Here is a 27,010-nt window from a genome sequence, read left to right on the forward strand (position 1 = left end):
CTGCGTGCCGATAATACAACAATTATCGAAAAAATCAGTCTTCGTACTCGCTTCGAAAAGCATTTTCACATATGTATTGCCTGATTTAAAAAAATTTCAAAAAATCTAATAATTTACGGTCATTTCTTCCAGAAGGACTAACTAAAGATCACCTATGGTTCCGACAATATGCTGTCTGCTCAGTGGTCTCAGTAACCCGCAGCAGGAGTTCTCCGCCTAATCCCAGTAATCCAACTGCAGAGAAAACCAGAGAAAATGGAGATGAATTGATTTAAAGATTTCTTTTCCTCTCAAACATAAATAAATGAATATGCTAATGCTAAGTTTAAGAGTTTCTGGCAACCAGATTTTATTTGCACAGATTTACATAATAACAGCAAGTTTCAAATTAATATAATTCTGTGTGGCCTTTTTTGTGCTATCCAGTTGAGGCTTTGAAGCCACGCACTTACAATTTGGATTTCCATACATACATATTGAACTGCCTATGAGATCAGACATATTTATAAATTTATTATATTTATATTGTGTTGTAAAGTATTTAAATTTACCAAAATAAACATCATCATGCGAGTGAAAAAAATCAAGCAATTATCACAATGCCAATCTGTCTCTAAACACAAAATATTTTTGATCATTAATTTAGCTGTTCACTTTTTGTAATCGTCTCTCATGGAAGTGGCCACGGAAGGCCGGAGAAGTCGACGGGTCCGCCGAGTCCGGCGTCGGCCTCCAGCAGCGACATGATGACAGCCATGGCCGCCTCGTCGTTTCCGTCGTTGGACGCATTGCTGTGGTGCTGCGGAGGGGTGGCCGTTGTGGTTGAGTTGGCCGAGGGCGACTGGCCGTTGGGTGGTGACGCTTGGGGAACCACAACGGTGGCTGAGGGCGCCATCATGTCGCGGAGCAGAAGCTCCTCTTCGTCCTTCTCCTCGTTGCACAGCGTCACCGAGTGACTGCTCTGCCGCGTCAGGGCATTGTTCCGTTGGTAACTTTCACCACCGTTGCCAATCAACTGCAAAATTTGGTCTGATATTAAATGAAAAAGTAATTAAGCAATTTATCGATTTCAGAAACAAAATAAAGAAAAGACTTAATTTTTACAAATTCTCTTAAGAGGAGTAAGATATTTTCCGCTATAAGATTTTTAGTAATTTTATTAGTGTTAACAAAAAATCTTGTCAAGCATCAGTCTAAATATTTTGACAATCATTTTTCATTTTTAGGTTCATTCAAGAAAAACCATTAAAAAAAATCAAATTTAATTTCTACATTAGCTACTTTTTGCGAAAGTAAAATGGTTTTCAGTGAAATTCAAAACATGACATGAAATGTTTCATTTTTTTGATTTTTTTCATATTCTGCAGCCGATCTTTTTTTCGGATTACTGTCTCATGTGTACCTGTAGTGAGCTTTGGCCAAGTTCAAATCCAGGCGATGACGGCGAGTTGCTGATGGAGGGCGATTCTGAAGGCACCGTTCTGCGTCGAGTGTCCAGCGCCTCCTCTGCAATTTGCCGGCCAATTTTACTTGCTTCCACGTGCGAACTTATGACGCGTGTGATTTCCCGACCGCCTGGACTTCCGTTCGCTACAAAAATTTTTTTTCCTTAAAATCGAATGATTCAGATCAGATATTTTAATGAAATTAATAACTTATCATTTCAGTCCAAACATGAAAATATTTTCATACTTTTTCCTATGTTATCGCAGAAAAAGTTGTCCAGATTAGCAGGAACGAGTGGCGTAAGTTGCTGCTGCTCTGGTTGCTGACCGTTTGTAATCCGCAGCAGACAGTTCTTGGCCACCAGGTACTCAACGTCTCTGGTCCACGGATTGCTAAAGGCCCGCCACTCACTCTGCATGCGAACGTAAGATCCATCCTTACTACGGAACCTGTAACCCTAAAATAAAATTCAAATGATTTGCATAAATAAAAAATTAATATAATAATCCACAAGGTCAAACACGTTCATGGATCGATTCTGGGAGTTTTCAATAAATTTAATTCTCAAAAAATTTTAACACACAAAAAATAAGTATTATTTAATCTGATCCTTTGAGTGGTACTGTCAGCAATATTTCATTTTAAAGACCCAATTACATGATATACAAATGAGGTTTACATTCTATCATGATTTTGTAAGCGTAATAAGAACAATAAACCTCAAAAGGAACAAATAAAAATTGAAAAATTAGCAGAAATTAATTTTACCCAAATGGCCCTTTTGGGTATCATAAAATTTTTCCTTCAATTTGTCAGCAAAATTTTTTTTTTAATAAAAAAATTAATTAATAAATAATTAAATAATCAAGATATTAAAAAAAATTTATTTTTCATTCATTGAATTCAAAACCGAATAATATTTTAAAATTACTTAATCATAAACTACTATTTACTTTAATCAGAATTGTGAATTTGGACTTACTTGCGTGGTGACGCGGTCGGTCGACTGGAGGGCGGCCTTGTGCGCCTCAGCGAGGTGGGACACGTCGTCGGGACAGTAGTACTCGTACATGCTGGTGCCGAGCAGCTCCTGCGGCAGGAAGCCCAGCACCAGGGTGGCCCTTTGGTCGACGAAGAGGAACTTGCCATCGAGCGCGTGTCGCGACACAAACTCGATGCTGCGCAGGTTGGGCGGCGCCTGCGACGGATTCGGGTGGTGGCCGACGGACGGCGGAGGCGGCTGGATGCGGCCGACGGCCACCAGGCACGACAGGTGGCTCGCTGACTCGCCGTCCTCGCTGTCCGGCTCCTCAAGACCCATCTTGGCCGGCGCCCACGATTTCAGGTATCCCGTGCATTGGATCACGCTGTAGCGCCGATCTGCACATGCAGAATGCAATTAAATACAAAATTTCATGGGTAATTCATTTAAAAATAAATAATAATTGATTTCAAATCTTACAATTCATCAGATACAGTATTTAATAAAAAATAATTTTTAAATCAAAGAAAAACAAAACTAGAGAACTTTTCTATTGTTATTATTTGATGAAAAATGCGTTTTCTATTTCAACTATTTGAACTATTCAAAGGAGATTGTTTACAGTTTTACACACAAAAAAAGACCGGCCGTTTCTATAACGCAATGATTTTTATTGAGGATTTTGGTATAAAATATGAAAAATTTTTAAAGATTAGACTCCTTTAGACGTTGGTTTAAACAACTTGAGATAATAAGCCTATATTTTCATTTTAAGAATTATATTTAAAAATTATTTCAATACAAAATTAAATAAAATTTTATTTAATTTATCTCACCACGTCGTCTGATAATTTTTCCAGCTTCATCTGTTTAATTTTTTAAAATAAAATTCCCATTTTTTTCTGAAGTTTTACTCACCCAAATCTTTACTAGAGCATAAACGCTCTGCAAATTAAAAAATTAAAATTTTTTGTCAATAATTTGAAGTAAAAATTGATATTTATAATTTATTTATTCTTGCCTGAATTCTGCGACTTTTTTCTTCTGTGGCAGGCCGGATTAGAGTTGCCGTTGGACGTCGTGTCCACTTCCTCCTTGACTTGGCTGCTGGCCTTGCACTTCATCCGACAGAAAAAGGACCGTCGGGCGCCTGGACACAGTCTGGACACCCCCTGCGGCATGTCCGTCTTCACAGGTAGCATAGCTGGAAGTTTGATTTTTTTTTTCAAATTATTTCCACTCAAAAAATCTTGAAAAATTATTACTTTTGGCATCAATCAGTCTCTCTCGCGGGCTGAGGTCGGAGCTGGACAGTTGCTCCTTGACCTTGGCCACGTCCTTTGGGTGCAAAATGTCAAACCAGCTCTGACCCAGCAGGTCACCCTGAGAGTAGTTTAGCACCTGCGATACTGATTCTGACACGTACAAAATTCGTCCTCGGTCGCAGCCCACAACAAATAGAAAACCTTCGGCGGCCTAAAAATTAAAAAAAAAAATCTCAATTTTATGTTCACACAAAATGGTATTAGATGATGAGAGCGTTAATATCAGGTCAAAAATGTACCTTTTTTAAATTTAATTGTTTAATTTTGAACAAATATTATTTGTAGAAATGAAAATTTGCGGAATTGCAAAGAATTTTAAAATTCCTTTCAGAAGGAACTATCATTATAGAATTCTGAGATCTGAGATCAGAGAATTATTAAACACAGAAAGAAAATTTACAACTTATCATTGAAATCGTCTCATTTTAAACTCTCCGCAGAATTCAAATTTTATTATTACCTGGAGGATGAGGTGCTTGAGTTCCTCGTCGGTGAGGAAAGCCGGTTTGTAGTGTCCCTCGGTGTACGAGTGGACGGCGCCGCGGATGGTCTTAAGGTGCTGCACGGCCATCCGCAGGACGGTCAGCTTGTCTAGCTTTCTGGACATGGCGTGACACATGGGCACCATTTTGGACAGTTCTGTGATGTACGTGTTCATTTTGTCGCGCCGTCTCTTCTCGATTTCACTGTGGTTTTGTCTGTTAAGAAAGAAAGAAAGAAAAAAATCCCACTTTGATTAAAAAAGAAAGTAAATTGAAATTATGCGAAAATTGAATGAATCATTATGAGCCCTTTCTAACGGCGGAAGAAACGGTAATTGAAACCATACAACAATTAAAAAATAATGGTTAATGTTGCGGTATTAAATTTACAGCGTTATTTCTGAATATAAAAATAGTGGCGGCGAGCACCGTTTAATTCTGCAAAAAGTGCGCGCAGAGATCGGGCAACTTTTTCTTCACGAATCGCAATTCAGTGGAATTCCCTGCTGCTGCGTTAAAAAAAATATACGGTTCCTCAATTTAAATATTGCATGTAAGGAATATGAGACTCGTTGATAAATTTTTTCCCCTTTTCGGCTCCAGTTCGGCAAGTAGGTTTAATTTGGAAATACTTTTGCTTTCAAGTTAAGCTTATGAGTTTTACGAAGTTGTTTTCTAGGGCTGTCTGCCAATTCTCTCAATGAGAGTTTTCCCAAATAATCTTTGACCTGTTGTGAGAGAATAAACGAATTGAATTTGAGATTGATGATCACTTTTAGTCTTGACCAAAATCCAATAGTAATTAATGCTAGAATATTAAACTCGCTTCCAGTAAACGTTAAAATGATTGAAGATAAATCTGAATTTATCTATAAAATAAGAGAAAGTGAATACAAATATCAGTTCTATAACATGAAAGAGTTTTTGAGTGGAAAATTGTCTAAGTATTAATTAAGTTAAATGACGTATAATTGTGAAAATGCGTTGATAATTTAATGAAATAAAAGATCTATTGTATTCTGTGCGACTTATTTTTTAACATATTTTCGACTTGCCGAAAAAAAAATATGCCACCCCATCCGATGACAACAAATTAGTGAGAGCTCAAGGGCGGCCGCAAAAACTCGTAGAAAAAATTTGGCCGCAGCACGAATAGCATTATTGGCGCCAACAAGAGCTTCCTTTTGTGTGTCTCTTTGGTTGCCCTTGGGGTGCTTCCCCTTGGCCACGGACCGAGTGATGTCACACTTGTTCATAATCCGATCACCGAGACGGGGGTTAAAAATACGTGTATATAAATGGATTAGAAATGGTGAACGCGTTATGCAATCAGAGTACGCCGAACTCACTTCTTGCAGCTGTCCTCGGCACTGCGCGGCATTTTGCCCCCGGCCTCGTCACCCAGCAAATCATCGTCCGCATCGCTCGCATCCCTAAAAAAATATAAAAACACACACAATGTAATAAATTATAAATTTTAAGAAATTTAAATTCTTATTCAATGTTTTTCTCAGATGGTAAAAAGTAAAATTGTTTATTTTTTAAATAGATACTGTTTTAATTGTGAATTTGAAAACTAACAATACCAATTTTTGTTCTTAGTTTCTTGGATTTAAATTGCTAAAATTTTAACAGCATCAGTTAACGTAACTTTTAAATTAATAATATAATAATTTAATGCTGAAAGGGATAACATTATTTTTAAGAATTGGTATTTGGATCGATTTTTTAAATTTGTCAAATGAAATGTATAAAATAAATATAACAAGTAAAATCTAATTGAGCTGTAAAAATTTACAAGTCACTAAACAATTCGGAATTTTTAGCCAAATTTTTCTATTAGTGGTGCCTTCGTGATAAACAATAGTTATTCTTTTGATGTAAAATATTCAAACAAATAATCAATAAAACTTAAAATAATGGAAGGCAACAAATGAATATTTTTAACGATAATTCTTGTTTTCTAAATTTATGATTTATTGGTTATTTCCATTCAAAAATTAGATTAGATTATTAAACATGAAAGGCTCTGTCTTATGTTTTATGTGAATTTATAGCCTCTTTGATTAATTCAAGCCATTTCTGTTTTGAATTTAGTGTGGCACACTGTTAATTTTAGTTTCTTTCCATTAAAATGCAAAGGGAATATCGTGCGTTTCTGTCCTATCAGTGCATCAATTCATTTCCGCTTCATTACGTACTCTTGGGCAATGCAGTGAAATTAACTTTAGTTTGAAACTCTCGGCAGTCATTTTAAAAACAAGGTCACACTCGGTGCATTACCTTCTTTCCGATGAATAATTCATCTTCCCTCTCCAAATTGATGCAGCACTGACTTTTGCATCAATGGTATATTGAAGTGCAAAATTATGCGTGCGACAGTGGAGAGCGAAGAATCTCAGGAGAAAATTGAAATTCCAAGCAACGTCATGATATGATTATCCGTACATACAGGCCATCATTATTATGTACAACTGACAAAATGCATCCAACCCGGATCATCTCGTTTGCGCAACAAAACGGAATTTGCATCTTTCTTCCTTTTGAATAAAATTAAAAAATTAACTTTTTCTTCCGGTTAGCATAGAAATCATATAAGATATTTATAATTTATTATTTATTTGTTTGAAGAAGTTGACACTCCAGGAGATGATCAGGGAAATGAAGATAGTCGGGCTTATCCTCGTTGTAAAAACTTGTTTATATTAAAAAACAAAACGGCTCTACCAGTTTCGGTCACGGTCAATAGGGTCGCAGACCGTGACTGAAACTGGTAGAGCCGTTTTGGTTTTTAATATAAACAAAAATTTTTACAACAAGGACAAGCCCGACTTTCTTCATTTCAAATGTAATTTATAACGATAAATTATAATGTAACAATGTGGACTAGCAAGCAATAATAATAATAATTAAATTATTACAATTAAATCATCAGTTTTACAGAAACGGAGAAATTGGACAATAAAAATTTTTGTGTTTTGTTTCAATATTCGTTTAACCGACATGTGAGTGAATAGAGGAATTGAATTTAATCATGAACTACAATTTTGCGGATAAAAATGGGTTCGTTGGCAATTTTTTAACTAATAAATTAAAAATATTTCAAAATAATTTGCATACTTCTTAGCAAAAGACTAACATTTACATTCCTGGCAGGTGACAGGTTTTGAGAATAAATTATAATGAATTACTTTCTTATCAGTGTAGGAATCAATGTATTTTAATTAAAAACGAGCTTTTATTGCAGAAAATTTCTCTCTTAACGACGAGTTTGGATAAATTTACAAATTAATTAACGAAGAAAATAAGAATTATGAAATCAACAAGCAGTGATCGATCCTTTGAGCCGCCGTGTTATTATTACTGCGCTGCCTCTCCTAATTAGTTTCTCGCACTTATTAACTCGGTTAATTAATACGTAATCGAAATCGAGCTGCGCCGATAATCAAATCAAGTCGCGACTTCAAAGACGCACGTCCCTTGTTGCGGCGGGAAACCTTGAGTGTGTGAAATTGTTTATTCGTCGCCAACGCACTAAATTTGCGGTGCAGATTCATATCGAGGGTGCAGACACTTGAACGGGTGCCCCTTCTACGCAAAGTAACTGGATCAAAAATCCAAATACTCCTTCCACATATTACAAGTAATGTAACTTTAATTAACTTGATTCATTTTCTTCAATATATTTATGCACGTGGCTGCAAGTTTAACGCTCATTTTTATATGCGGTTAAGAATAAATAGCGCTCATGAAAATCGGAAAAAAATTCTACTGCAAAACGAAAATAAAATTCCAGGGAAAAATTTAAAAATATTTTTCAGTGTTTAGCAAGATAATTCACAAAATCAATTTGGTAACAAATAAAAAATTTGAATATTTAAAAAATAATTCGAGTTAAAATTTGAATGTGATGAATCTGAGAAAATTTTTATATTAGGTATATTAGGTCTGGATAGGTGAAATTTGAAGTCCTTAAGAACATTCAAAAGTATAGCTTCTTGCCATTCGTGGGGGGTTTTAGAGGGTTTTTTGACACTTTTCTTGCGTGCTGATTCTATTTGCGAGAAATAGACAATAATAACAAATTATGATTACAATTACAATTGATGATTTTTTAAATAAAGTTGAACCCAAAAATAATAAAAAAAAAAATTGGGTGGTGCCTTCTGTACCACCAATAAAGGGCACAAGCCGACAAGACTTTGTCTTGGCCTGACCGCAAAATAAAAAAAAAAATTAAAAAAAAATAAAAAATTATTGTAACTCATTTTTTCCCCCATTACTATTTTACATTCAAAAAGTAAGTAACTATCATTTCTCGTCGCACGCTCCCACTGTAAGCACCTAAAAGCCGTATAGTTTATTTTTGAAAAATTTACCCTCCTCCAAAAAATAAAATTGGCTCAAAATAAATCAACCTCATGAAAGTTGGAAATGATCAATGTTAAGATCCTACAAATAAAAAAAAAACTCATTTTTATTATGTGAGATTTTAATCAAAGAAGTTCTTTTTTCCCCAATATTTCCACAATATTTTAAGTGGTGACTACAGCATTTCAAATCGAGACTTGGCGTAAAAACAAAAAATTTATAGGAAGCCAAAGTGGGAACTCACGTGAAGGAGGCTTTTCGTTTTCTGGACGGGGTCATGGCCGAGTGGTGGTTGTGGTGGTGCGGGTGGCGTTGACTGGACGTTACCGTGTCTGCCTGCTGCGGTTCCATGGGCATCAGGTTGGGGGCGGCGGTCAGGTGCTGTGACGCGGCGACGCCACCTACAGAATGGTGTGTGGCTCCGATTTCCGCCCCCAGGTACATCGAGTTTGAACAAGAACTTCTGGAAAATGACAAGAAAACATAACAACTATTAATGCGGGAACAAATTTGACATCACGAATTAAATAAGCAGTTTACAAAAATATTCGATAGTTTTGGGCTCAAATTATATTTAAAACAGTCTATTTTGTGTGAAAAGGCCTCTCTAGCAATTCAGATTCTAATGCAGTAAATTTAAATTGTTATTAATTTCTGCCATCGCTGATTTTCATAGAGGGCAAGGAGCACGTTATTAATAACTATTCAAAATTAAAATAATTCAAAATCAAATATATAAAAAAATTGATAAAAAATATTCAGGAAAAACGAAAAAAATCAACTTGGTTTCAGTCTCACGTGTTTTGAAAAATTTGCAAAGATCTGTTGTTTAATTGTTCGGGCGCGAATAATTTTTTTTTCATTTGCTTCTTAGACGAATAATGAGCCTCTCCGCTTTGCAGACTGAGTTGACACGGCAAGGACGTAAAAGCTAACGTGCATGCGGCGGACGTGGAAAATATGCTCCGTTTGCAATTCACCGCCGTGACGTATAGACACACATTTTGAATTCTGTGTGTAGTTCACCAACGACTCGTGTCTCGCTTGTTGTCATTGAAATCATTTCACAGTGAAAAAATTGAATGGATGAAATATGAGTTGGCATTAAAATTAAAATCTGGCAGAATTAACACCGCATTTAATATTCCGAGATTGTCTCCTCGTGTGTAAATTCAGTAAATTTCTGCAAGCATAAAAATAATATAATTATTTTGATGTGTATTAGTAAATATATAAGGTAAATTTTTCCAAATCATAATAGCAAAAAAAATTGGATTATAACATAACATTGAATTAATTGAAGTAATCTTAATTAATTTCATCAAATCCCTATAAAGCTACTTATTATTCTAAAATTTCAAATAAAATGCCAGGTTTTACGTTGATTTTTTTCAGAATTTGGAGAAATATTCTATTGAATCGTAAAATTATTTTATCACTTTCCAACAATTTCTTCTGTTTCTTATGTTTTCACTCAATTTACAAACTTTTTTCTTTTCTAGGACTTTACATTTGCCCACTTAAGTGACGTTTTCACTAGATTATTAAAAAGAAAAATTAAAATGGGTTGTGCCTTCTGCACTGACAAGAATATGTCTTGGCCTAACGCTAAAAAAATAATAAAATAAAAAAGCTTATTTTGATCTTATTATTATCATTTATTCTTTTTGTAAACAATTCATTCATGCTTTTAATTGTTGCTAAGTCCTAAAATGCGATTGAGTATAAAATAAAATAAATAATATAATACAAAAAAATAAGCTTTCATTATTAAATTTCGTCAGATCAGAGGTTAAATATTAAGTTAATGGAAATGAAGCGATCGGGCCTTTCCTCGTTGCAGAAAATTGTTTTCATATTAAAAAAAAAATGGCTCTACCAGTTTCGGTCACGGTTTGCGACCCTATTTCATAGCAAACGCGCTGCTCGCTGACTAATACAAGAATCATAACACAAGAAATCATTTTTGAATAAAAACAATTTTCTGCAACGAGGAAAAGCCCGATCGCTTCATTTCTATGATCATCTCCTCGAGTGTCAACTTCTTCAAACAAATTAAGTTAATATTTGGGATATTGATTGATTTACAGAAAGAAATATGAAATGAGCTGTACGCGAAAAAGATTAAAAATTGTGTTTTATTGCATCGCTTATATTATGCTGTATTATGATGCAATATTTCAAATATATTTGTCCTAATTCACCCATTTGCAACTTGGTCGAGTTTAAAATGGAAATGGTAGAAAAAGAAACATATACACAATACTTTTGTTTATCCGAATGGAGAATAAATTCAACCATAAAAAATAATATTTTGCCCTGACAAATTTACGACACTCCATTTTAAACCTTAATTGTACCGTTCATTAGGTTTTTTCAACTGTTCAAAGAAAATTGAAAATAAAATCTCTTTTTGCTTGTAATGAAACATCTAAAAGTATTTTCTTAGCCTTTGATTGAATTGGAATGGTTTGAAAAGAAATGTTTGGAACATTTTTCTTTGCAAAATTTTTAATTCAATTAGGTAAATATATAGATAAATTTAATTGCCGACATTTAATAGCACAATCACTCAGTTGCTTCATCTTTTCATGAATTTTTTAAACATTTTTATTCTTCGGTTTTTCTCTTTATATTTGTTTGTGTGAAATTGGCGTTTTTCCCTAGGAACCATTCATGAAACTTGGCAACTAAGGTAGTTGACGTTAACATTACAATTCGGAGGAGGATTTCGGACTGTGCATCATACTGAGGATTTGGGGGTGCATAGGGGTAAAGGGGTCGCCGGCCGCCGGGGCTTAGGTGGCTGCTCATGTGTAATAATTAGCACCTGCGACTGACGTCACCTAGGGCTGCCAGTGACAGCATCAGGTATTCATCCGCGCTATTGTGCGGCTGCCGAGCAGAAAAAGGCGCTCTTTCAAAGAATGAGAGACCCATTATATTAAAGTGATTTAAAATCGATCACCAACAGATATCTGCCGTTCGTTTTGAAACAACTCACGCATATTTATTGTTTTCCTCGTTGAAAAATGGCACAAAAAAGGGCAGCAAGTGGAGCACGACTGATTTAGATCGGCCTTCACTGATTAAATCGTTGCCAATCTCTTAAGTTAAAATAGAAACTACATAGGCTTCAACTGAGGATCATTTCAAATAATATGAATATATTTCAGCATGAATAGAACAGTTGTGAGATTGATAGTCTAAAGTGAGTATAAAAGGATTGGAAGTTGGTTAAAGACAACTTAATTTAGTATAGTTTTAAATCATATAATTACTAAACAAAAATATTATCTGCAAAAAACTTCTTTTTTATAGACAATATATAAGGTTCAAATAGTACAACTCCAGCCAAGCTTGAAAGCTTGGTGCTCATATTGACTGACAAGAACAAAATGCTTAACAATTTTTTTTTTTTTTGTACGTCATGCACACAATGAGTTACATACAAGTTTTTGAGTAAAAATGTGATTCTGTTCATCGACATGAATAATTTTTAGATTTTGTAATTCACTTCAGTTTTTAATTTAATTCTTTTTTTAATTCAGGCTGTAAAAGATTCCATAATCGCAGCACAATATGCTCGGAGTTTTGGTAAGAAAATTTAAAAATTCTTGTATTATTTGAATGAGTTTAAGGCACTCCATGGTCGGAATCTAAATTTTCTCGCACAGTACATTTAATAATTTAAATAATAATAATAATATTATTATTCTTTATTGACTTGTGAGACGGCGCCACGATGTAATGTATTTTATCAACATGCCAATATTTAAAATTTGAACTGATTAACTTGCATTTGGTTTCTGGAGCACAAATAAGATTTTCTCTTGCAGAGATATGAAGGCAACCAGATCAACTGCTACCCTCATTACAAAATATCAAATTAATATGCCAAAAAAAAAATCCAATTTACGCGATTATTATCAATTTTTTCCCGAGATAAAGCAATGTATATTATTTACAGTGTAATTTTCACAAGATTTATCACTTCAATGCACCAAAAACATTATATTAACACTGTGAAGTTTTATTATTCTTTTATTATTTGTTATTATTGTTGTTGATTTGTCCAAATTGTTTCTCTAACAATGTAAGCATTGTTTGGAGCTATACAAAACGCTTGAAATATCCAAGCGCCTGCCTCTCAAATAAGATGCAACCTGCATTGCATGAAAGTTTTGTTACACCAGCGGTGCTTTTAATAATCCTTTGGGCTCTTAATTTGAGAACTAATTTAATTCAAATTTTTTCATTTTGGAATGAGGCGTGAATTTAATTTTAACTGCTGAGATTTACTTATTTGCTATACAGTCGATAAAAGGGGAAATGAAAATAAAAAAATACGCAATCCAAGAGAAGAACTATGTTGTGTAAAATTTACACTCGTTTGCAAACGTTATTGGCAATCGGCGTGAAGTTTTTTTTTATTTCTAGATCAGTAGCTTTCATCTTATTGTTAGTTTCACCTGTTTTGGTTAAATTCGATTGTTAAGTGCCATCGGTAGCGCCGTTATATGTCCAGGAAACGATTTGGGCCAATTTTTGTGATTTAATATTTTGGTGCAAACAGACACAGTTTGAGATTAAAATTTTACTTTTAAAGATGGTTTACAGCAAATTTACCTTTGGTTTTTCGAATATTATTTATGATAAAAATTATTAATAAATAATAATGATTTAATAAAATCTTTTCATTGACGAAATCTTTTCCATTAAAAGTTATTAGAACAATTATAACAATTTATTATATTTTGAACTTTTTTATTTTAATGAGTTCTTCAGGCCACTTTGAGAAGAATAATATTCTTTAATTGTATATCATTCACGATACCGTTATGACAACTGCACTATGGATGTCACAAAAGTTAATTCAAATTTGCGAAAGACCTTCACATAAACGGAGAATCTGGAAAATCATATGGAAAATCTAAGTTATCTTCACTGAGAAAATAGTTTACCTGAACGGTTTTAGGTCCAAAGACAATTCAATTCAGAGATTTAAAAAAAAAACTTGTAAAAAAGGTGACAATTTGTTTTATGATCGGTTTGAGTTTTTCGGATATAATGTTATTTTATTTAATATTATAATGACTTGACGTGTTCTACGGGCAACATTGACTTATTTTTTAGGTATTTATGTGCATGTTGTTGACTGCAAATTTTTGCTAAAATAAACCTATTACCTGTGAAAATTTACCCCTAATTGCAAGTTCAAAATTTTGATTTTAAGTTCCAGCGATAATTTTAGAATACCAAAATCGATTTGATGAAATTTTCAATAGTTTCAGCTAAGATTGCTTTTTTTAATATTCAAAGGCAATAAATTTTAATTAAAAAAAAAAAAAACAGCTCGTGACCTATGAAGTCTCAGAAGAAAATGTCACTGTAACAGTGTGGAGATGGCAACAGAGTTTGCCGCATTATAAATCATTCACGAGACCGAATCGAATGTCAAACAAATCAGAATTTCTAATTGGCGAGAGACCTTCGGCCAAGGATCTGGTCTCGGTCATGGAAATCCAAAAAGGTCTTTAGTCAAAATTTGACTCACTCCTGCATGACGTTGAGGTCGTAGTAGACCTGCTGCTGGGGTTGCTTCATCGTGTCCTCGAGGGCGAGCAGGTCATCCTGCAGAAGGCGCACGTACGGTGGCAGTTCCTGGCCACAGAAGTTGCGCGCGACCATCGCGTCCGATCGGTCCTCGCGGACTGCGGCCTCCGCCGGGGCCCCGCAGGGGGCGGCTAGAGGTGGTGCCGCCGAGCAACGCCAATCGCGCGCCGCCGCTCCGCCCATTTCTCGCGGGACTCCCTCGCTAATTAAAATTACCACCGACCCCCGCGAGCAGACGAATCAAACTTTTTTGATTGTCTGTCCATCCAAGGTGTGCTGTTTTGTAACAATATGTATTATGCTAATTTGGCGACCTCACCGAAAAATAACCGAAATTCGCCAAGACCGATTTCCTGTTGGGTGAAATTTTATATATTTCATTGTAAATGAAAAACTGCTCTCATTCAAATCAACCTCATTTGGTTGGACTAAAAATTATTGCAAAACAGGCCCCACTATTAAATTGCAATAATTCATGATTACTTGAATAGACAATTTTTAATTTTTCAATCCAAATTTTGCTTTCAAATTTTTACAAAAGTCATTTTAAAGATTCGGGAATTTAATATGATTTTTTAAGTTAAAATGTTTACTGAAAATTTGAATTTATTATTGGTACCTTGAGAAATAATTTTTGGCAAAAGGCTAAATAGTTGATAGTGAGGGTTGAAGTTTTGAATTGAAAATTAAATTTCTTTTAGAATGAGAACTTGGAGTCGTAAAAGAATTCCACTCTTTGTGTCGGTGTGGTAAAATTTTGAGAATGGTTTAGATTGAAATAAAAAAACTTGCCATTCAATAAAATTTCAATTTTAATCAACTGCCTCTTTAGTTAACAATAATAAAATTTTATTACAAAAATCACCCATTTTCCTGATTTTCAAAATTTTTAATATAAGAAAAGTATGTAAGCCCTTTATCTGTATTGGCCTCAGAATAAAATATCTACCAAACGAACTGTAGACATGCGCGACAAAACAATTTAAAACTAAACATTACGCAATTAATGAAAAAAATTTGGAATTATTTTACAAAATATTATTTCTGGGTATATTGACTCATTAATTTCTATTGTTTTATTGCATCAATAATCGTTATTTGTTTGTTTAAAGTTCGTTTTAAATTGACTTGAAATTTTGGAATTTTGTTTACTTCAACGAAATTTCAATGTTAATTTATTTTTAAATTTTCAAGCACGTCAATTACGCATGAAGATTATTTGTTAATTTGAGACTTCTCTTCTTACACAGCAGCGTACAAAGCCAAAAATTGGAGAAGATAAGATTATGTATGCGCAAGTGTTAAAAAGACGGTTACGCTTGGAAATTTGCCATGGCGTAAACAGCTTTCGTTTGTTGCAAGTGTTGGAGAAAAATCGCGAGAACAGTTTTGATGCTCTCTTGGTTAATTTACCCCATCTCGCACGTAACGCGGCTGGAAGCCTTTTGCAGATTCATATGTGAGGTAACCGCTTCACAGGCCTGTCGAGGACATGCACACACACTTTGCATAATTTTAAACCTCGTTTCTGCGGCTGATCGGCAGCAACACGTGCGACGCAAAAAGTTCAGCAACAACAACAAAGTCGACTTCGGCGAGAAAAGAAAAATAACAATTATTTTCTACAATCAATTAAAAAAAAAGGGGCAAAATGTGTAATGGATCGGTCCAGTTGAGCTATTTGGAATTGAGCCTAAAAAAATTGAATGTGGACATTTTAATTAGTTTTTTGAGCATTGGTTTTCTCGCTCCACGTTAAGATTTCGTTTGAAAAAAAAAGAACATGAATTTTTTTTATTTTTGATAGGATTTTGCACATTTACCAGCTATTTTGTAACAAAAATATCCATTCAATTTAAATTTTAAAACTAATTATTAACACCATCTAATTTGCAATTATTGAAAGAAAGAGAAAACGTGAAATTAAACTTTCTCCGAATTAGTTATTTTAATTTTTAGTCTTCTCGTTTTTCACCATTATTTTCATGATTTTATTAAATAGGGGAGATAAATCATGGATATTATTGTGTGAACGACTTATCGTTGCAATTTTTTATTTTGACATCTTAACTGTTTAACGTCAAAATATAGTTTTCCTGTTAAATGATGGTGCAAGGAATAACAAATAACAATAGTAGCAAAAATAAGTGTCAAAGCTTATAAAAAATTATTAAACTGAAATCGTAAATGCACTCTTAGATAGCGATGTGATTATAATTTACAGATTGACTGGTTATTTTATTCACCAGAAAATCATTCATGAAAATTATTAAAGAAATAGCTCTTATATATCTTTGAATAGCCCATAATTATGGTTACCACAGTTTTCGTTTCGAAAATGATCCTAAGCATTATTGTTGTAAATTGATTTGTAAAATTTTCTAAGTTAAGTCGGAAAAAAATGAGTTTCAAATAAAAGAATTATAAGCATCATTTTAATGAATTTTACATTCTCATTCCTCAACTAATTGAAAGCCCCCAAAAGTCTGGTATTGTGCTTCAAAGAGGCGATCGGTCTGGGGGTTGGTCGCTGCTTTTCTATTTAGGGGTTGCTGGTGGTCAGCCCATAGCTGGAGAGTCGCAAAACCAATTATGTATTAGGTTTCCTTCATTCTTTTGCCGGTCGCAGGCACAACTTGATACTTTTTGCTCACAACACACCGCATTCGTAATTGAAGATAAGGGGCATGTAAAATATGAATAAACTCTCATCATTATTGTATAAATATGTGTTCGTTAAAATAGAAAAATTAACCAACGCAACCTTTATTTGCATTCTGCATTTTACCTTTCCCTTTCCTGTAGGAGGAAAATTATTAAAAAGATTTACTATCAAAATATTTTGAATTAGAGGACACAGTAGAATTGATATTACTTAACAAGAGATGCGTTTTATGTAGCCAAAAATACAAGATAAATGCGTCAAAACTTAAAAATATCAATTTCGTTAAAAATGAAATAATAAAATGGATTCCTCGCTCCCCTCGACTTATGGTGAAATTCTTAAATAAAGCCGCAAATTCTTAAATATTATTTGTCATTTGTCAAAATTTTTATATCACATTGTTTACATTAAATTGTTGAATTTCTTCTCATGTTCTTCACTTACAGTTTTTTTTTTAATTTTTGTGTATTACGTTACTGAATTGATGGTGTGAATGACAATGTATTGATTGGAGAATAAATAATTTTTAGGCACTCTGTTATGTAAGTTCCTGGCAATTAATGTGTTCAAATGACTGCCCATTTTTGCACTCATCATAATATGGACTATTTGAATTCATATTTGATTGGCTTAAAATTAAAAAAAAAATTTAAATTTTTTTACAATTATCCGTTAACAAGTTGACAGAGAGAAAAAATTGTTAATAAAATTAGCCAAATAAAATAGGGTCCACCGATCGCGGTACTACGAGAGGGCTCTGCTACCGCGGCGAAGAATTCTGTGCTCGCGGGAAAATCCAACAGATGGCATCGAAGCCATCGAAACCGTTCTGCCCATTATGAGCACCGTAACGTGCAGAATATAAGCAGATAAACCCTTTACGGTGAAGCTTACGTTTAATCACTTTAAAGAATTAATTAGCTTCATTATTTTAACTATGATGTTTAGGAATTAAATTCACCTGAAATGTAAAATACATGGTTTTAAAAGCAAAATTTTAGAAAATTCCAAACTTCATTTTTTGCAGTAGTGCATTATTTTAAACTGTAGAAATGTTAATTTTAATTCATCCAGTAATACTAGAATAAAATATTTAACTGTTGAAATTATTTTGATTCCAAGTTTGTTTTGAAGTTTGTAATTTGATATGAATAAAATTAAAACAAAATATTTTCTCCCTTTTTTCAATCAAGATAATTTAATTTGCTCCATTTTTATGTATTTGGTACGCGAGATAATAAAAATAGAAATAAATAATATATTTTGGTCCAATTTCCTAAACGTAAAAAAGAATTTGTAAATAAAATTAGAACTTGGAATTCAATTGCCAACGTGTTTGGACTTTTTTCTCTTTACTTATTTATTTATTTATTTTATTTATAAAAGTAAGGATTAAAATAAATTAATTCATTATTCAATCTCCCTTATGACTGAAAATCAGCGCATGCCAAACACATGCGCCATTTCTAATGTCAAACGACGAATAAATTATTATTGACATTTTTCTTCATTCGCATTACACCATATTTAAATTCCGACTGCAAATTCTATTTTAAAATAATTAGCAATGGGAGTGGAAAAAAATAAACGAGTGCTGTGCAGATCTGAAGCACCAACGTGATAGGGCGTGTGTCATTGTTGTGACCTTGCAATAACAGCTATTGTCGCATTTATTCGAGATGACCATCAGCGTGTTCTCTCAATCGACTCTCTCTGTTTATCTCTCTCGTTTTATTGACGATAGAGAGGCGACCGATTATTGTTCCGGCACTCCTGCTCTTTGCCATTCATATATTTTCCGTCTGATATATTTCATTGTGCAATTTAAAACAATAGCAAAAGCAATGCTAATAATATAGTTTGATCAAAATCTGCAAAAATATCATATATCATACAAATCATAATTATCTGGTTTTTTCTTCAAAATATTTGTTTTTATGTTATTTGGATAAAATTTTGCGTGTAGAATTTATTCTGAAATGTCCAAAATTTATAAAAAAAATTAATTTCGCTTCTCTGAAATCTTGTTAATAAAAAAAGGCAATACAAACTTCTTGAAATTAAAAAAAATAAAAAATCGAAATTTCTAAATTATTAAATTGTCACGAATAAAAACCACCAGGAAGATCCTTTTAGAGAGTATGCTTTTTTAATTGTCAATTCCTATCTCTTCAATATTTTTAGAGAAGTAAAAATCAAGACGCGTTTGTATTAACCAAAATTAAATAACCTAAAAGTCTAAAAAGATAAAAAATTATAAAAATATATCATTCTGGGTATAATATGATGGTTATCACTAGAAAATATAGGCAAAGTAATTATGTTTCCATTGAAAAGCTATGATAGAAAAGAAGCAGAAATCCATGCGCATTTTAAATGATAATAATAAACTAGCTTCCAATTTTATTTGCATTTCACATTTCAAACGATATATTAATATATCATTATGTATATTTCTTTTGAATCGCCAAAAAAATATGTTGGATCTTGCCCTCTGGAAGCTCAATAAAGGGCAACTATTGTCTTGGCCCCTAAAAAAGATGCATAAAAACTGACAAGTCCGAACCTTCTCAATTGAGGTTAATTCAAGTCTAATCAGATGCAACAAATTGCTCCGGAGCTCATCCATTTAAATGAGATAATCTACAACAAGATGGGTGGATTAAAATAGGTCCAACTCACGGAATATCTTATTAATGGAATCAATTGAAAAAGATAAATTTTTTGATAATTATTAAATGTCTTTCATCTTTCATGTTATATAACAAGAGGCGTGTCCTCAATTCAATGGAGATTTTTGGTATTTGTATTGCAGGGAGTTTGAAAGGTTTTTATATAACGAGCCGACCGGTCTTACTTTAATACATAGGTGAAGCAGTCGAGAAGCCTCGCGTGGTGCATGTTATGTAACGTGCAGACCTCCTTTTACAAAGCCATTATCTTATCAACTGCCAACGACTCGTGTTTTTGACCTCCAAAGATTGTTATCATTTGATTCTTAAAATTAAAATCCAGTAAATTTTTATAAATTTGGTTAATTACGATTTATTTTATATTTTGGTTCCGAAAAGAAAATCGCTCAAACATTTAATGTTTAAACACTCAGTTTCACGCTGACGAAAATTGACCTTGGATCTCGCGATACAGCAGGCGGTCTAACAGATTAGGTCACAACTGGTTCTGCTCATAGCCCAGTCACAGCCGGGCCAACCGCTAGAAACTTTTTTCACTTTCTCGCCCCAATCACCAATGGGAAAGTTAATTCAAATTAAATTTCATATATCTATTAAGCAACAATAAAAATAATAATTTATTAAACCTAGCAATTGTTTTTACAGTTTCCATATAAATTTTTATCATTTCTCCAAAACCTTTCTTTTGTATTCAAGACAAATGTATCACTTTTAATATCGTTCTCGAGCAACACATTTCATTTACCATCATATACATGCATTAATTACATTTCTTTTTTTAAATTAATACACGACTAAAAATGATTAATTCAAGTCGAGATTTTTAATTTTTACCAATCATTGAAAGACTTTTAAAAAAAATAAAAAAAATGCCCTGATTTTTTTTCTTTAATCTTTAAAAATAAAGATCATTTTGATTAACTGATGTAGTGTATGACAGTCCTGAAATAATAAAAATTCATGTTCAATTCAATTCACATTTATTTTTCTCAAAACAAGTCTGAGCAATCAATTGTGAAAAATTCTTTGGGCGAAAAAAGGAACATTAAAAGCGGAGCCTTTCCAGTATTTTAAAATCTTAATCATTGCGTTCATCTATATAGTAATTATATTAATATTTCAGTATCCAATTTTTTTTGTAAAAATTTCATTTATAAAAAATTGCAATTACGTTTGAGCTGGGGACCCATGATGTTGACTTCCGGCCAACAGTTTTACAATTCAAGTCAATTTAGAAAAAGCTTTTTCCTCTTATTCCGTGCGTGGATGATGTTCAACCAAGCATAATTTTCCGTCACATGAATAAAAAAAATAAAAAAATGTAATATTTCATTTGAATTTTTTATTTACAGAAAATTGTTTTTATGCACTATTGAGATTATTTATAGTAATTAATTAATTATATCACTGATAATTCAATTTTTACTATTGTAATATTTATTAAACATTTAACATGGAAAAATACTTTATATTGCTTTTTTTGAATTTATTTGGGCAACCAGAACCATTTTTCCTCTCTTCTCTTGAAAAGTGTGAAGCGTGTGTCATTCATGAAAGTGTCTCTCACCTGGATATTGTGCAAAAATCAATCATGCAAGCAGCACATCAGTGCCACGAGATTCAAATTTATGAAAAGTGCGGACCGGATGGACGTATGCGGCAGAAAAAGGCAAAATCGCAAATCAGCCGATCGAGTGACGGCAACGTGATCCGAACGAAGCCTTGGTGACGTTTAAAGAATTAATCACACCAATGCTTGAAACTTAAAAGGATATAATATGCAAAATTCAAATACTTTGAAAGCGAAAATGAACATGCATTTTTTGGTTTTTTTTTTCATTCAAAAATTCCAAAATATCTGATTAAAAACGAATTGAATAGAAATTTATGAAGAAAATTGTACATAATAATTGAATTAACCTTATCATTATTATTAATTGTAGCTTTATATTGCACTAAAATGGAATGTTATGTCTTTTTATTCAGCATAAATAGAGGCATGCGTAAAAAATAGCACATTATATTATTTAATTTCATGTACTTAATAGGCTAATCCGAAATAATTATTATTTATAATATTTCCAAATTTTCTTTGGGATAACTTCATAAACTGTTCAATCTGTTAAATACATATTGAATAAATAAAATGTTCAATTAAAAAAACATCAGCTTCTCTGAGCATTTAAAAACGGCCAGAGTTGCAGACAACAATTAAAAGTTTTTGAAAAAAAGCCGATATGAAATGCAAATCATCATAAACCCTCAATTTTGAAATTCTACCACAAAATTAGCATTTTAATTTATATCAAAATGAAATTGGATTTTCTTTTAAAATTCCACATATTTTTATTATTTATTCACATACTCCAGCTTTTTTTTAAATTTCCTAATTAGTTGAACTGAAGAGTTTTGTAGGCAAAAACGCCTGCTGGGAACTTGCATTCGTCTCATAAACCATATTCATATCTGGCGATACATGGCCGTTGGAAGCACCTTGTTATCAAGCGCTAAAAAAGCTTCAGCTCGCAAACACCACCAACGTATGGTCAGCACGTCTATTTCTGGCCACGCAAGAAGCTAACAAGTTACGTAACTCGTAGTTTCGCTAAATTAAAATTGGCGAGGTTTTGTTTCTAAATTTCAAAACTTGCGAAAATTGAGGGAGACTTTGATGTCTTTACCATGATCCAGTCGTGAGTTGGCAACAGGCCAGAGATCTTTAATTTTTCAATTTATCTGCGACTTATTTTTTTTTTCTTCGTTGCATAACTGATAAATATTTTAATGAGCCTCTCTCACAAAGCGAGCAAAGTTCAACGCTGATTAGAACATCGATTCGGAGCTTAAATTCTAATATAATTTCTGTCCAATGTGTCTAGCGAGATATTTTTTAAACACATGTGAAAGAAAAAACTCGTCTGGCGAGATTAAAATTTCGTGCATATTAGTACATATATTTCGTAAAATTTCGAAGAGAAGAGTGGGGCGAGTTGCAAAATTTGAAGTGATACGTACAAACCGCAATGAGAAAAAATTATTTTTTCATTTATCTGATACAGCCTCTGGAAACAAAATATATTTTGGCGCTGGAATTTTACTGTAAAAAAGAAAAATTTAAATTAGGTTTTGATCTTTTGATACCACTTAGCATTTCATTTTTCATTTTTTTTAATGAATTATTGTTTCTCAATTTCTATTCCTTAGGATAAAACTATTTTAAATTGTTAAATAAATATTCGTAATAACTTTTAACAATAAATTTGGAAAAATATTGAAATTGAAGAGAGATTAAGAGAGCAAGTGATGGTAGTGGTGAAAGCATCGAAAAAAAAATTTTACCAAAATTTTTAAATACTATGTTATTACATCATAAATTATAAAGTTTCGTCAAGAAAGCAATTGATGCTAAAAACAGTGAAACAATTGTTCAACTCTATATAACTTTATCTGTACATTAAAAATTTTGTTTCGAGTAAAAAAAATAAGCAATAATAATAATAATCCTTTTATGAGAAAAATTGGTGCAAAAGAAGCAGAATTAATCAATCTAAATTCTTGTAGTTAAAAAATATTTATTATTAAATATAAAGTAATTATATAAAATCAATAAAAAGAACTTCACAAAACGTCAATAACTTATTATCATAAAATATCAAAATTAATCAACCTATGTGCCTGCAATGACTTGTGAACGTTTCAAGTAAATATGCAAAGAGCTGGAAATGCAAACTTTCGAACGAGCATATCAGGATCGATCAAAATCCATCGGACCGACGCCGCCGATTGCAAATCAGATTCTCGCCGCTCGAGTAGAGCCCTATATTGGATGGAGACACAAAAGTGTGCTCAAACACCCATTAACAGACTTCCTGGTCAGATGAGGCATCAAACTGAACGATCACGAGAGGAGAAATAATAATAATAAAAAAATTTACCAACCGGTTTTGTTGGCAGGAGAGTCAATGCCACGCGACTATTTTTATCTTTTGGGTGCGGAATTAAGGTTTAATTATAAACCGGCAGCAGGGGGAGTATTTTTGGCACGTCTTGTCGCCAAACCGAGGTGAGAATGGAGGCGTATTGCGAATTTTAACATCTTATTTAACTTAAAAACTTCTTGTAATTGGCCTTCGTTAAATTCAATTCAATTTATTTTGCTCCAAACAAGTCAGACAATCTTTTGTGAAAAAAATTGGTTGGGAGAAAAATAGGCACAAAATGCAAGTGAACTTCTCACTGAAACTCATAATGGAGTATTTATTTTATTTACAGACAAACTATTAATTTTAATTAGAACTTTGTTTTAACTCTAATCTTTAATAGTTTGTTTCTTGATAAACTGTTGTTTAATTCCATTATGATTTTTTTTGATAATGAAATTTTAAGGGTCAAATGGACTGGATCTATTCAATTTGAATGGAGAATAAAGAAGAATGTGATGAAAAAGATTGGAATTTTTTAATACACTTTTGATGCTATGGAGTTTAAAAAAATATTATGCTGATCATATTAAAATATTATTATTAATTATTATTATAGATTTTTCTTCTGATTCAAAAGAAAAAAATTTAATTTATTTGCAACAATTGTATCGTTTTATTTAATAGGTGTTAAAAAGAAAACTAAAAAAGTAAAATTAATGTGAAACTTGAATAAGATTTTGATGTGTGCGGAGAATGAACTCGATTGTGCGATTTAAACTTTGGTCCTCTTAATACATCATTGACAGAGTGCGATAAAAAAGTTTTTGATTCCTTATCAGTCCGAGAGCCACTCCTTCTAGCTACGCTGCATGTTACATAATTCCATAGAGATAAAGTGAATACATTTTAATATTGAGTATATAATTATATTCGTATTTATTGCGTATATATAAATCGAAAAATTTTTCAGCGCAAATCATAATCAGTATTAAAAATTACAATTTGCGGTAGTTTTTGAAAAATTTAATTTAAATTTTAGGTTTAATCAAAATGAAAAAAAACTTCTTCCATCGATTTCATGTGTATTGTGTAAATTAAAACCAGAGTATCACAAGCAGCAGAGTAATAAAATCAAAGAGAGTTTCATGAACTATTAAAATATGGACGAGCCAAAATTGTTCTTGTGAGAAATCTGGAAGAATGAGGGTTTTTTTAAAGGTTTTGATGTTTTTTGCTAATCAATTGTAGGATAAATCTTATTTATTTCAAAATAACTGTTCCAAAGTGAACAATCTAATCCTATGATAGGTGAAAATATTACTTTCAATAGGTGGTTTTAAACCCATAGTTTAGCTTCGAAAATAATGAATAATTATTAGTTTATTTTCCTAAAGTTCAACAAGCGGTTTTAAATTAGACCTACCTCTTTGCGAATCTTCCTCCATCTCACATTTATTTGAAAGTTGATCGAGCACCACTGAAGCAAGCACCAAAATTCACAAACACTTGTCAACGTAAGAAGATTTCCGCACTATTTGTACCACGTGTAGGTCGTGTGCTCGGCGTGGCACGGTCGCCGCCAACCGACTGGACCGACGACGGCGTGTGTTGTTGGACGCTTGTGGGCCTCCTCTGCTGGTGTGGGGGTCACGTGATGCCTATGTTTTGTGGGTTCGCTGCGATATAGAGTTCGCTCTCCTCTCCGCACATGCAAAATCGCGCACAGCTACTCACGAGACGCTAATTGCGTCAAAGTGGCCAAACGTTGAAGTAAAATATACAATTATTTGCAAATCGCTCTGCCACTGGGTTATGCAACGGGATGACAAAAAAATCATGTGCCTAGCTGAAAAATCGAGCAGTTCTGTCACAGCAGAAGACCTAAAAAAGTTTCCTCAAACAGAAAATTAATCGATGTTTTTTCCATTTGGTCAATTTTGTATAGCTCTTTAATCTAACAGAATAGAGTTCATTTAAAATCTAAAATGCGATGCAAATTTGCAATTCCAATTTGAATGGATTTATATGCAGCATAAATTTCAATATTTGTTTATTTAAATTATGGACCGGATATGAGTAGAAATTTAAATTTAAAAGACTATTAAAAAATTTTCTCCTGTTCATTTTTCCCTTTTTAAGGTCTGTAAGTATAAAGATAACTTCATATACATATAATATCATGTATGGTTGCATTTAGTTGCAAAGTAAATTTATTGTGTAATGAACAATGGCAACTTTGTCCCACATGCAAACTCACCAAATAAAATTTAAGAAACAATAATTAAATTAATTTTTATAGCAATATTTTCAAATAAATTTCCAAAGAAAGAATTAAAATTCAGTCAAAACCAATTCCAAATATTTGATTCGGGCCTAAAATTTATAATTATTTTTTATATTGTTGTAGGAAAAAAGAAATCAATACTGATTGCAACCATCAGCCCACATATTATATTTTAGGCAATATGATTTTATTTACGGGTAAAAATACTTCATTTGATTTAATATCCATACAAATTATATTTTTCATTTCAATTAATTCTATTTTCTCTCCACTTTAATTGCGTTTTCTGAGCTTGAAGCTTTAACGAATATATTATTAACAGTAAAGTGTTAAAAAAAGTAGTGTGAACACAACTAGGTGTACAAAGGGTGTCTAAAGCTAATTGGTCTTCCTAAAATTAGTTTTACAATTAAGCTTATTCCGATAGTTATTACAAAAAACAAAGTCAGTTAATTCTGACTTTTGCAGCCTCTCATAGGCTTAGTTTTCGCTCATTAGCCCATTACATTCTAGAATATGATGTAAATCGCAATTAGATTACTTTTTATAGAATAAATTATTAGCAAAAAATGAAATAAAAAAACCTTTTGTAAAAAAGGCACCATGACTAACAGATTTTTCTGAACGTCGTGTAAAAGTATAAAAAATGTTTTTTAAACTTTTTTTAAAATATAAAAGTACAAACTATTATTAATTTCATCATCAGGAGCTGAAAGAAATATAATGTCGTAAAGAGCCAAAAATTAAAATTCAATTTAAGAAGAAAAGTTATACTTCACATTAAAATAAAAAAAAGAACTGGGTGATTAACATAAATACGTGTCTTTTAAATATATTACTCGCGAATCGATTTGTCCGAAATCGTCTTTCGGTGGGTACATCTCATATTTGTGTGTGCAAAAGACCGAGCGAAAAACTGGCACGCAATCGCGACATAATTGTCACCCCAGTCGGCGTGTCGTGTTTCGCTGGAGCACAATTATTATTACACGTTCTCTCTCTCCCTGCCGTTTTAATTTATCACTGGAGCTTGATTGCAGTCGGCGTTGGCTGGCTGGCGTTCGTTCATCAGCGGCCTATTTACTTTGGCCATTATGCTGCCGGAGAGAGAGCAAGAGAGAGAGTGCGTTGTGCGGGCTGCGTGGTGTGCGGGCGCAGGCAGCGCAGCAGCCAGACGTGAGCGGAGGCAGAGCCGCCCCCAGTCAGTCTATGTCGGGCCGTCG

The 27,010-nt window shown here is 32.9% G+C and overlaps 1 protein-coding gene across 3 annotated transcripts; it reads right to left on the bottom strand.

Annotated features, from left to right (window-relative positions):
• Positions 1-25,116, bottom strand: LOC132204586 (protein cycle). 3 transcript variants are annotated; one of them, XM_059633192.1, is made up of 10 exons: positions 14,164-14,420; positions 8,851-9,069; positions 5,585-5,668; positions 4,214-4,451; positions 3,694-3,904; positions 3,450-3,632; positions 2,429-2,826; positions 1,693-1,903; positions 1,403-1,608; positions 1-1,015 (listed from the first exon to the last, which is right to left on the bottom strand). In XM_059633192.1, exons 1-10 carry the CDS (start codon positions 14,403-14,405, stop codon positions 671-673), a joined length of 2,337 nt encoding a protein of 778 aa, XP_059489175.1. In that variant the 5' UTR covers positions 14,406-14,420; the 3' UTR covers positions 1-670. The 3 variants fall into 3 exon arrangements, with proteins under 3 accessions (XP_059489175.1, XP_059489176.1, XP_059489177.1); XM_059633193.1 differs by having other exon boundaries at positions 4-1,015; positions 1,403-1,590; XM_059633194.1 differs by lacking the exon at positions 14,164-14,420 and adding an exon at positions 24,927-25,116 and having other exon boundaries at positions 6-1,015.
• Between the last annotated feature and the right edge of the window lie 1,894 nt (positions 25,117-27,010).

This window comes from Neocloeon triangulifer, unplaced genomic scaffold (assembly GCF_031216515.1).
Source record: "Neocloeon triangulifer isolate White Clay Creek 2 clone unplaced genomic scaffold, ASM3121651v1 ptg000022l, whole genome shotgun sequence".
In the NCBI taxonomy this organism is placed as follows: Eukaryota; Metazoa; Arthropoda; class Insecta; order Ephemeroptera; family Baetidae; genus Neocloeon; species Neocloeon triangulifer.